At 41.6% G+C, this 13,079-nt stretch overlaps 2 protein-coding genes and 1 non-coding gene across 3 annotated transcripts; 1 reads left to right on the top strand and 2 right to left on the bottom strand.

Moving 5' to 3' along the window:
* Positions 1–569: 569 nt before the first annotated feature.
* Positions 570–6,618, bottom strand: ranbp1 (RAN binding protein 1). The gene is given in 6 exon segments (NM_001140046.1): positions 570–1,966; positions 2,582–2,650; positions 2,764–2,892; positions 3,116–3,273; positions 3,762–3,898; positions 6,528–6,618. Coding segments are annotated over 6 exon segments (627 nt in total). The 5' UTR covers positions 6,543–6,618; the 3' UTR covers positions 570–1,847.
* LOC123730463 (small nucleolar RNA SNORA77) lies at positions 2,408–2,537 on the bottom strand. The gene has a single exon (XR_006761907.2). It is a non-coding gene; the product is annotated as a small nucleolar RNA SNORA77 (small nucleolar RNA).
* A 984-nt stretch (positions 6,619–7,602) lies between the features above and the next one.
* On the top strand, positions 7,603–12,833 carry LOC106584929 (tRNA (uracil-5-)-methyltransferase homolog A). The gene is given in 17 exon segments (XM_082968791.1): positions 7,603–7,820; positions 7,822–7,907; positions 7,910–7,961; positions 8,295–8,403; positions 8,916–9,097; positions 9,385–9,463; positions 9,465–9,516; positions 9,729–9,774; positions 9,776–9,814; positions 9,902–10,014; positions 10,190–10,335; positions 12,083–12,158; positions 12,294–12,339; positions 12,341–12,411; positions 12,530–12,551; positions 12,553–12,618; positions 12,716–12,833. Coding segments are annotated over 17 exon segments (1,521 nt in total).
* Positions 12,834–13,079: the final 246 nt, after the last annotated feature.

Here is a 13,079-nt window from a genome sequence, read left to right as displayed (position 1 = left end):
ACTCATTCTGATTGGATGGGCCTGTTTCCCAAGTGTGTGGGCCCAGACCCCAACCCAGTCATGTGAAATCCAGATTAGGGGCTAATTAATTTATATTAATTGACTGATTTGCTTATATGAACAGTAACTCAGCAAAATTATTTAAAATGTTGCATTTATATATTTTTTCAGTATATTGGATGTTGATTTGTTTCAGGGACACATGTTGATCAAAATGGACGTATTTGTTCAATGACATTTCAGCTCTTTGTAAAATCAATAATATGCCTTCTCTGCAACAGCACCATCAGTTGGAATTTATTAGAATGCATTTCACTAGTCACAACAGTACTGATACAGTACGGAACTTGAAAGGTTGGTGAATAAGCATTGATTATCAAACAAATGTAATCAACTGATGAACATTTTAATAGTTTACTGAATGTGTAACATTAGATGATGTATCAAAATTTCAACCCTCACCATCTTGCAAGGCAGCCTGAGATAGCCTTGACTTTCCCTACCAGATTGGCTCTACTGCTCTTCCCACTTAGCAATTCCTCACCCTATGCAACATAGACAGACAAAAGGGTCATTGAGAGCTTTTATTGGAAGGTGGAGGAAACATCTCAAACCATTTGAGTGCAAATGAAAAGCAACATTCCATCCTGTACATGTATATACAGATGCACGGGCACGTCGATGCACCTAAGGGGGTCAACTCAGTGGGTACAGGTTAGGATGGTGAGCACACCTGATACCGCATCATTACACTCTTGCACTATACATTTTCTACATGCTTTAGTTTCAGTTTGAAGGAATATATTATGACCTAAAAACAGACTTGAGCCACCGGGAAGAGTACCCAAGCCAGGAAGTACTGTAGCCTATACCAAAGTCTGATGAACCATCGTCTTACATTTTGATTGGGTGTGATTGGTCTTCAACAACTAAAAATGAAACAAAAAACACCTTTGTGATTTGATGAATTATGTGCATCAAATCATCTGCAGTTGAACATCTTAAGATACGAGTCACTGATAACTGATCCAAGGACTACAGTCCCCAAAATGCACCCGATGTTTAACACGTTATGGCTACGTCTCAATGGTCCAAAGTGTCTTTCTCCATCAATTTCCTCTCCTTCATCTGAACCTCACAGCAGATAGGTGAAAGCAAACTCCTGCCTGGTAAGCGCCTACCACATTTCTCTGCCTTTATGTACAAATCTACCTCAAATATATCACACCCCTGCACATTGATCTGGTACTCCCTGTGTAGAGCTTCATTCTTGTGTATTTTATTCCTCTCGGGTTGCCATTTTTCTCCCTGCATCGTTGCAAAGGGCAGTAAGCATTCCACTGTAAAGTGTACACCTGTTGTATTACTGTGACAAATATTAGGGGTTTCATCTTGTCTCTATTCAGATCAGTAAAGACGAAGGAGAGGAAGCCTCCATATTGAGATGCATACCAAGACATTACAGCTCCTCTCTGCCTGTTTCCATTATAGGTGTGGCACTAACAAGCAGTCCTGTTCCCTATAAAACTAACTTTGCTTCATTCAGAAAAACAAAAAAAAAGACTTACCCAATGTGGGAATTATCAATATCACAAGCCTCATTTCACAGTATGTCAAGTTGACACAGATGAGCAGTACAAACAACTTGTTTTCCATGATGGAATGGAAAATGAATGGATACTTTTTTTTAGAGTGGCACCAAGGTCTTGTGATCTCTCGAGGCAAACAAATCATAAAAAAAAACTAAATAAATCAATATGCAAGAGTCCAAATTCAGTTTCTTTAGAGTCTATTGTAGAAAAAGAGGGAAATGACAAGTTGAAGATCAGTAAAGCAAGTTCCTGGATTCATTTCTTCTCTTCTGCTTTTTCCTCTTTCTTTTCCTCAGGTGTCTTGGTCTTGTTGTCCTTTACAGAAAGTGCCTCCAGTTTCTCTGCCACTTTGTTTGCACGGTCAACGTTTCCTCCTGCAGAGAAGTACAGAAAGATGAGACATTAACTCTTTGTCAGTGTGGTGTCACGGTGGCCCAATGTACGAGCCAACAGGATGGACAAGATGAGGCTCCACACCATCAAATGTATTTAGAAAGCCATTTTTACATCAGCAGATGTCACAAAGTGCTTGTACAGCAACCCAGCCTAAAACCCCAAACAGCAAGCAATGCCGATGTAGAAGCAGGGTGGCTACACATCAACAGTGCACGGTAACAGTCCTCTTCATTTAAGAGCATTGGGGATGTCTGCCATTTGAATGACTAAGAATACTCCAGCTTGAGTGTTTCGCAAGACTTCTCGTTCCACCGATACATTACATAAGGTTAATCTACTGGGTAGTGATTAACATGTGACCTGCTCAACAATGGTTGTTCTTTGTAATTAATATTACAGAGAAAACAATTAAAAAATTAAAAAGTGTGCCAGAACATACTAACATTAGCCTAACAGTAGGCCAGCGAGTTGTTACATTCTGCATGTTAATTTAGCAGACATAAAAAGTTCCAGGCTGGAGTGAGCAGCAGAGAACAGAGTATTGTCTGCATACTGACTGAAAGAATGTGTGAAAAAAATGATTGTACACCAACCTGATCCATCTTGAGATTTTCGGACTTCCTCCTTGCATTCATCGAACTTCACCTTAAATTTCTGAGCGTCTGAAAAGGACAGAAGTTATTTTAAACCCCAGCCACACTTTTTGCATGAGAAAGCCGACTGAATTGTTAAAAGCGAAACGCAGTGACTAAAATAGACGTGTTGTCACGCTCACTTTCTGCATTGAGGAAACGGATTGCCAGGAGTTCAGGTTTGGGATGCTCATCAGCGAAGTCGGCGAGTGTGTTCCATACCCAGGCCCTGTCGCTGCCGGCGTTGGGCTTCAGCTCCATCACAGGAAAAACTGAAAGAGCAGAAGATGAAAAGGAATTAGGCCTCCGACTCAAGAGTCCCATCTATAATGACTTGTTTTGCTTATACCTCGCCATCATCTCATACTTACAATGGTAATTCAGTAGACAGGCAACATGCATGGGTTAACGGAAAAGTTTCAGTCCAACACACACACACGCTAGACAGCAGTGATAAACGCTACTGGTTGAGACAGGGGGTCTTCTGTGACTCACTGTTGTGATTGGCACAGATCTTCAAGGTCCGGTCTCTCCTCATCAATAGGCGGATGGTGCCCTTCTCTTTGTGTTTCAGGAGCTTGACGTCGCCTGTGCCGCGCTCCTTCCACTCTGGTGGGTCGTTCTCAGAGGCAAAACGGTAGAGCTTCGCACGCCTGAGGGGAGAGACAATATGGGTAGAATGATGAAGCTGTGGATGGACTCAGTGACAATACCTGGGTGACAGAGGCAGGGCTCTATGCCAACCTTTTATCACAAGGAGCATGTGTGTGCCTAAGTTGAAAAATGTATGCACACACAAAGAAATTTAGGAGCAACACGAAAATTATTTGAGGTAATGTTTCCTAGGTGCATTGGGGCTCCTAAATTAAAATTCCAGGTCACACAGCAAACTATTTAGGAGCATAGGAGAGTAAAATGTTCCACACTGTAGAGCCCTGAGAGGGCTGGATGGTTTCATAACACTTGAGGCGAATCCTCACTTCCAATTTAGTAAAACAAATGACTTAGTCTCCCATTGACAGTGCCTGGCTAAGTGAAAATATCAAAGTTAAGTTCGATATAAGGATTCGGCCCTAAATGAATTACAAATTAAGTATTGCGCAATGATTTAGGCTATTCAAGGCTTTCAGCATCAGCTTACATTTTGAACAGTTCCTCCTCGTCCTCCTCTAGCGTCTTCACATCCTGCTCTGGAAGAGACACGATGGGCTCATAATGGGGATCGTGGTTTGATTCTTCTGCATTGTCTGTTGAAGTCTCCTGCTCTTCTGGTGTTTCCTATGAAACAAGATTTACACACACGTTAACCCCCTAAGGTAGACGTTTGCGCCCCCGCTGAAATCTAATTAGCACAACTTTTTTAAAGCTAGAGATAAGATATATTTTTGCATCGGATGCATCTCAATCCACCGCAACCGCTTATGTAACCCTTCCACATCAGTGGTGAAAGGTGACAGAGTGGCGTTTGTCAGACCATGAGACATCCCGAAAAATCAATCTTCTCACAAAATTTTTTGTATCGTCCGAACAATTTAGCCTACAAACTATTATGACACCTCTATGGAAAGATGACTCTCACGATGCCATTCTCAGTTTTGCTCAATGACTGAAGTCGGTACAGCCAATCTGCCAACTTCTGTCTGTAGCGTCAGAAAACAGTTTGGGCTACACACTAACATGACCCCTCTGTGTAAAGGTGAGACTCTCACAAACATGTCTGTTTTGCTCTAGGATGCCCACAGGCCTGACAAGACACTTTTGATGGTCCCCCGGTACCAGTCGAAAAAATGGATTGAAGTATATTTTTTATTGAACCTTTATTTTACTAGGCAAGTCAGTTAAGAACAAATTCTTATTTACAATGATGGCCTACTCCGGCCAAACCCTAACCCAGATGACGCTGGGCCAATTGTGCGCCGCCCTATGGGACTCCCAATCACGGCTGGTTGTGATACAGCCTGGAATCAAACCAGGGTCTGTAGTGACACCTCTAGCAATGAGATACAATTCCTCAGACCGCTGCACCACTTGGGAACCCTGTTACGTGACAAAAATTAAATACATGTAAAAATAAAATAATGTATATCTTTCTTGTACTGTAGCTCTCAGATATACGAGACACTTTCAGAACAAACTTCTTTTAGATTTTTTTGGGGGGACTATCTGTTATTCAATGCGTTTATATGGGCTAATAGGAGTCCAAATAATTTTTTTCATCAAATATTGTTTGATACTACAAGGGAACTTGTTATTCAAAAATCAAATAGCAAAATTATCCTTGGTATGAGCTTCTAAAAAGCTATTCCATATAGCTTAGTAGAACCCCCCTCCCAGCTTAGACTCTTAGTTTCACCTGGATTGTCATCTCGTTTCAAGTTAGTGAAATGTACTTTACTAGTCAATGTATTTGTCTGTAAAAACAGCAGGCTCCACCAACTAACTGCAGAGGGAGGTGAATAGAGGGATTTGAGAGATCAGGCTTCGAGGTTATCTTTTGTGTGCAATTTGCTGTGGCAACTGAACTTAGTGGTGCTGAGCCAAGCATCTTTGCTGCTGGATGGCTTTATAAAAGGCCTTGCAAATCCATATGATCTCACACTTAGTACAGAACATGGTAATATGGCCTAACATTACATAAAAACGCTCAAGAAGAGAGGAAGAGAAAAGTGAAGCAAGTGGACAATAAATCACAAAACAATAACTTTTATGTTAGCTGGACAACTAGGCCCAATTTAAACTAATAACTGACGTTAGTTCTGTTTGTACATGAGAGTTAGCCAAATTTGCAGTCAGCTACCAAAAAACTGACTCGACACAAATATCAGCAAGCCATCTTGCTAGATACTGCCTTATGATTAATTGATTAACGTTAGCTGCCTGAACAAAATGTATGAAAGGGGCGCGAGGCTCCATGCGTTCCGATTAACGTAACTGTATGGCTAGCAACATGTCTCCATACAAGACTAGCAAGTCATTTCAATCGTTGTCTTGTTACGTTAGCTAATGAAGTTATCCGCTTGATTATATAGCTAACAGTGCCATAACTCAGACAGCATGTCAATGTTCACTTATTTTCTATCTAGCTAAATGGTAAACACGCACTGAGAAAGTTGACATTCATTTCGGCCTGGTGTTAGCAAGTCAGCCAGCTAACGTTAGCTAGGCCATTCAGAAAAGTACCAAGCTAGCAAGTTAGTTAACTAGAGATGGAAAATAGGTTTAGCCGTCGTGTCAATGACATATAGCTAGTTAAATGCAATTATCCACTCTTAAATAAAATGCAAACAAACATTGTAAGCTCAGGACACTTCTACAATATTGCCATTTAAAAAGATGCTAACGTTAACTGGCTTTTGTTAGCTAACGTGTTAGCTAGCTGGATAACCATTACTGTCAGGATAACATACAACTCGGTTCAAAGCCAAATATTGTACATGGATGTCTCAACCAAATACATATTGGGTTTAAAATGATCATTTTGAAAGTAGTGGTTGCACGATTATACCACAGATATAATCAAATATTTAGATCATTGTTCTGTTAGCTAGCTAACTAGATGGCTAATGTTGGCTAGTTAGCTATAGTAGCCAGCCAGTTAGCTATGGAGCAGATATAAAGGGCGGCAAAAGTATCGAGTTACCCACTTTTCTGACACATACAACAAAGGTATAACTGATTGACCATTGCCAGTAAGTCATTGTTTTGAGACCAATTTACACTTTAGACCTTCAATATTGATGTTTAACGAGGTTGTTAAAAAGCAGCATCCCTAGCCGGCATTATCTTCCCGGGCACAACCCTAGCAAGATAAACTTTGAGAATGCCAATCAAAACATCACCATTGAAATTAAATGTACATTTAATTAAATGCACGGCACATACATATGTTCAAAAGTCATAAACTCACATTCGGATCTGCCATGTTAATGTAGATGTTTGTCGATTACGGAATTTAGTTTGATTGATTCAAAACCAAACTCTCCGTTCGCCTTGAGTTCCTCTCTCTTCGTGCTATAGATTTCGCGCGTCGAAATGGCCCACTCGCGTTTCCTCCATCCCAGCACCCCCCCCCCCCCCCCCCCCCTTTTCGACACTATTTTAAAGGGATTTAAAACGTATAAAATGCTCTACAAATATCATAATGGTATGTGTGATATTATTTTACGAAACATGAATACACTCGGTGTATTATTGTTTTCTTTATTAAATATGGTCATTTACATTTACATTGCAATACACTAGAGTACTGCAGACATTTCATTCTGTGTTGTAAAATGGTAACTGTGAAATGTTGTTACATATCTCAAAAGTGGCATGTGTGGTTAAACATCAGATAGATAAGTAACTAGCTAGAAACAATTTCAGTGTCAACAAAAGTAACAACCTGACAGTGGCTAACACCAACAACAACCCATTCACTTTTTTGTAGATTTAGCAGCTTCGTCGCTTCCTGTGTCAGAAAAATTATTTTATTTTTATACAATTATCATCCCACTATTACACAATTTACAGCAATCATGGAGAACATGCATCTTCTTCTGTTGAAGTATCCAGTAATGTGTATATATATATATATATATATATACTGCATCGTGTCGAAGTTCATATTTGCACGTGTCCCACAATATGGCAGCCCGTTGTTTATTCTAGTTATAAATTGAATTGCCCATAAAACAAATGTTCTTCATCAGAGAAAAAGTGAAGGTAACTTGGATGTTTGCTTTTATGTATAGTAATGTCCTAGGTTAACTTTATTTTCAGTGCTAAATTAAGTTCCTGCTTTTAAAAATGTGCTTTGCTAAATCTGCTTGACAGCCACTTTGCTACACTAACTGTAACAAGAACAGGACAGACATTGGTGACATCCCAGTGATTGTTTCTCAGGCACTAAAAGAGGAGAATGCTTCTGACCCCAAAGAACATTTAATATAGGGGGTGACAAAAGAGCCAGTAGATGTGACGGACGGACGGGGTGAAAACAGATGAACCCAAAGCTGAAGGAGGAGGAGAAAGCAGCCTCTTTTCCGACCCTAATAATATGTACAGCTACGTCCAAGTGGACCTCTTCACCTCTGACATTTTCAAAGAATGAGGAGGAGAGGGACAAGGCCATGAAGAGGGTGCACGGCATGCAGTGGAAAGGCTGGGTGCTCACTGTGCACCTGGCCAAACCCAAGGCTGACCCAATCCTCAAGAAGAGGGGGGGATGATGCCGGGCAGCAGGAGCCAGAGGAGGATGGGGCACCCCTCAGTGTGCAGATCGCCAACGTGGTGGCGCCACTGTGGAAGTACTTTATGAGAAGAAGCAGAAGGTGGAGGGGGTGCTGCAGAGACTGGTCAGGTACAGGGACATGTATAAACCCATGCCATGTGTGGCTTTGGTTCACTTACAAAGAATGGCCTTAAGTGGGGCATTGATAGGATTACTGCAGTCGATTGCATTATATCCTGTCTATTATTATATCCAGTCATGAAAGACACCAAAGAAATGTACTAATGAGATGACTTTATAGCCAAAGTCCTTCCTTTGGTCTAATGAACAGAACAATTGGATGTCTTTATATGAGTATGTCTTTATTAACAATTGGTAAAGAGGAAAAGTGTGTAACTCAAACCAAACACAGGAAAACTGACTACATCATGTTGTTTTTATGTCCTCCCCTTTCCTGTTCAGATAAATGGGCAACACCAACAAAGCGATGCTGCTCTGGCTGTTTATTCAGAAGAAGAAGTTTCCCTCTGGAAGACATTCACCCATGTCCATCTCAGGTACAATGCCTACTGTAGAATTGCTCTTTAGAAATTCCTACAGAACCTCTCTCTGAGTGCTGTTGTTTTGAAACCCCCAGGCTGTTAGGCCTATATCTGGCTGCAACCCCCAGGCTGTTTATTCAGAAGAAGAAGTTTCCCTCTGGAAGACATTCACCCATGTCCATCTCAGGTACAATGCCTACTGTAGAATTGCTCTTTAGAAATTCCTACAGAACCTCTCTCTGAGTGCTGTTGTTTTGAAACCCCCAGGCTGTTAGGCCTATATCTGGCTGCATGACCTGGCAACCTGGGATGAACCTTTGCAGTTGCAGCCTGTACAGGTTTTCTGTAACCACATCAAGGAGCTGAAATTAAATCCATATGCACTCTGACATTTTGGTCATCCTATTGAATGAGTGAGTCTCTCAGCAACCAACAAGGGGTTTGACAACCTAGTGTCTTAAATACATACACTGACTGCACTCCCTGTCTGGGTATGCACAACTTTGACCCTAATCCTATTTCCCCTACTCTTATCATGCAGACTGAATACAGGAACAAGTGTGAGTTCGTCATTGGTATTGGAGCGAATGGATAAGATAAGACCATAGGCTTCAGACTGGGGAAGTACAGAGGGGGCTCCTGTGCCATGGTGGGATCCTCAGACAGCATCCACATCACCACTAAGGCCAAGAGAGTGGTCTGCGAGTTCCAAAAATGTGTTTGGTATTAAAGACATCTTACTGACAGGGAGGCCTCATCTCTGTCCTGCACTGATCCCTCCCTGATCACAGGACTCAATGTCACATCTCAGTGAAAGATTCTGTCCACGTCATCGGATCTGCCCAATACGCTATTTGACCTACAAACTGGTTTTAGCATGCAACCAGAATGAATCAATAATATCGTCGCACACAGCAATACAGTAGCCGGGTGGTCTCAAATCAGTTTGCTCTGTATAGCCAACTCTTACTTCTTTTGACCCATCATTTGGTATTTGTTTATCTATATAGGACAACCTCATACTCCATGTATAGGCCTGAGGCATACGAGTTCCACTGGAAGTCGCAAACAGTGCAGACCACAACAAGGAACCAAGCAGGCCGTGGCGGTGGTGTTCTTTAACCCACAGGTGCAGAAACCAGGTTTCAATGTGGTTAATACTAAAGTAATACAGATGGTAGTGATTCTTAGATTAGAACGCATACATGTGTACATTTCTGTACCACAGCCCAAGCTTGTATTTATCGCATGATTCTATAACTGAACAATGTGAAAAAGTGTAGTGACTCCTTTCAAATCCCGTCATTCATTTAACTGTTTATTAGGGATTCTCTTGCCTTTTTCTACTCTGCAGAAATCAAATACCCTGAAGAGTATTTCACCGAGGATGACAATAAAGAGTGATGTAACTGCTCTGTACTTTGTGTCAGCAAGACAAAGGTAAGATCATCAGAAAAACAACAAGTTAACGGTGCAATAATGCACATGGGAATGTTGTGATTGACAGATAATGTTTGGTTCACAAAGGCAATCCCCTAACCCAGAGGACTTGCCGTGTGAGCTAGTAGCTGGAGAGAAGTGTATTCATGAGGAGCTTCTTGGCCTGGAGTTCAGGATATCCCCTTATTATTTTTTTCCAGGTGAGTATCCCATGTCATGTATCATAGCTGTGGACTCTTCATCCTTTTTACCCACCATCTTCGGTCAATTTGGCATTATTATATTGAGCTCCAGGAAGTTGTATTTCCTCAGCCATTTTAAGAGCCTCTCATCCAAGTTAGTGTCTCTGAAGTATGGCATTACTCTGGTTTATAGCTGTATAATATGTCACTGAGCAGGTGAACACAGGGGCAGCAGAGGTACTGTACTCAGCTGTAGGAGAATGGGCCCAGCTGGACAAGGACAGCACTGTGCTGGATGTATGCTGCAGAGAAGGAACTATTGGCATCTCCCTGGATAAGGTACTATAGAGCAGGGTTTCCCAAACTCAGTCCTGCCCCCCCCCCCCCCCCCCCATGGGTGCATGTTTTGTTTTTTGCCCTAACAATACACAGCTGATTTAAATAACCAACTCATTATCAAGCTTTGATTATTTGAATCAGCTGTGTAGTGCTGGGGGGGGGGGGGGCTGAGTTTGGGAAACCATGCTATTGAGAGCTGCAGGGAGAATGTTTTTTTACTTTTAAATAAGGAATCATGGCATCGTACATACAGTTGAAGTCGGGAGTTTACATACACCTTAGCCAAATACATTTAAACTCAGTTTTTCACAATTCCTCACATTTAATCCTAGTAAAAATTCCCTGTCTTAGGATCACCACTTTATATTAAGAATGTGAAAATCACATTCCTAGTGGGTCAGAAGTTTACACTTACTCAATTAGTGTTTGGTAGCATAGCCTTTAAATTGTTTAACTTGGGTCAAATGTTTCAGGTAGCCTTCCACAAGCTTCCCACAATAAATTGAAGGAATTTTGGCCCATTCCTCCTGACAGAGCTGGTGCAACTGAGTCAGGTTTGTAGGCCTCCTTGCTTGCACACGCTTTTTCAATTCTGCCCACAAATTTTCTATAGGATTGAGGTCAGTCTCTCCTGCAGTCCCTCCTACCCCCACAACATGATGCTGCCACCCCCGTGCTTCACGGTTGGGATGGTGTTCTTCGGCTTGCAAGCCTCCCCCTTTTTCCTCCAAACATAAATGGCCATTATGGCCAAACAGTTCTATTTTTGTTTCATCAGACCAGAGGACATTTCTCCAAAAAGTACAATCTTTGTCCCCATATGCAGTTGCAAACCGTAGTCTGGCTTTTCTATGGCAGCAGTGGCTTCTTCCTTGCTGAGCGGCTTTTCAGGTTATGTCGATGTAGGACTCGTTTTACTGTGGATATAGATGCTTTTGTACCCGTTTTAGCATCTTCACAAGGACCTTTGCTGTTGTTCTGGTATGGATTTGCACTTTTCGAAACCAAAGTACGTTCATCTCTAGGAGACAGAACGCGTCTCCTTCCTGAGCATTATGACAGCTGCGTGGTCCTATAGTGTTTATACTCGCGTACTATTGTTTGTACAGATGAACGTGGTACCTTCAGGCGTTTGGAAATTGCTCCCAAGGATGAACCAGACTTGTGGAGGTCTTGGCTGAGATCTTTTGATTTTCCCATGATGTCAAGCAAAGAGGCACTGAGTTTGAAGGTAGGCCTTGAAATACATCCACAGGTGCACCTCCAATTGACTCAAATGATGTCAATTAGCATATCAGAAGCTTCTAAAGCCATGACATTTTCTAGAATTTTTCAAGCTGATTAAAGGCACAGTCAACTTAGTGTATGTAAACTTCTGACCCACTGGAATTTTGACTAAGTGAAATAATCTGTCTATTAACAATTGTTGGAAAAATTACTTGTCATGTACAATGTAGCTGTCCTAACCGATTTGCCAAAACTATAGTTCGTTAACAAGAAATTTGTGGAGTGGTTGAAAAATGAGTTTTAATGACTCCAACCTAAGTGTATGTAAACTTCCAACTTCAACTGTACATATCAAGCAGGGTTGGAGTTAAATTACATTTCAATTCAGGAAGTAAACTGAAATTGAAATGATATAGACCACAACCCTGATTACAGCAACTGTATGGATTAATCCGTCTGGTAATGTGTGACAAAGAAAAATACATTTACTCTGTTGACACTGTCTTTCTGTTTCCTGCAGAGGGTGAGGAAAGTGATTGGGATAGAGATGTTTCAGGAAACAGTGAAGGACACCAAAGTCAACGCGAAGATCACTGGTAAGAGGCATAATCAGATTGGTCAAGCTGCACCAGTCGCAGGCACCAATGTGCCTAGAAAGAGTTATTCAGTCCTCAATAATTTTGCAGTAGCGGTATGAGAGCAAAAACCTTACTGTGACTGAAACGTTTCAGGGCTGATTAACATTCAGTTCCACTGTGGAAAGGCTGCTGAAGACATGTCAAATGGTGCTCAGCACTGTCATATCCCCAAACATCACAGCCATCGTGGACCCACCCAGAGCAGGCCTACGTATGCTCAAAAAGATACTGGAGCCTCTCTGCCACACATTCTATCAGTTTGTCAATGCACTGTATTGTTCAATTGAGTGGAAGGAGAAACACTAATTGATCAACTACCTAATTCCTAGATCCCAAGGTCATTCTGGCGATCAGAGCATGTGAAGAGGCTGGTTTATGTGGCGTGCGACGTTAAGGCTGCCATGAACAACTTCATTGATTGAGGTATAACATCCTGCACTAGCAGGCCATTCATCCAGTATGGTGTCTCCATAGGGATTGTGAAACTGATTCTAAATCTGATCTCTTCTGTGTAGTCTTTGCAGGGCTCCCTCTAACCGTGTACGTGGAGCTCCATTCCGTCCAGTTCGGGCCATGGCTGTGGACCTCTTCCCCCAGACCACACACAGATGCTGCTGCTCTTTTAGATGGTGAACTAGTTACGAAGTTACGAAGAATGCCTGTATTGATACACCATCCAAAGGGATATTTAATGTATGCTTTTTAAAAACGTACACATCTACCACTAGGTGCCCTTTGCGGTTGAATCTTTTTGAAATTCAATGCTCCACTGAGACCTTACAGATAATTGTGTGGGGGTAGAGAAGGTAGTCATTCAAAATCACATGAAACACTTATTGCACACAGTGAGTCCATGCAACTTACTATGCGAGATGTTAT

Source organism: Salmo salar, chromosome 24, assembly GCF_965601325.2.
Source record: "Salmo salar chromosome 24, fSalSal1, whole genome shotgun sequence".
NCBI lineage: Eukaryota > Metazoa > Chordata > Actinopteri > Salmoniformes > Salmonidae > Salmo > Salmo salar.
This window is presented reverse-complemented; position numbering and strand designations above follow the sequence as displayed.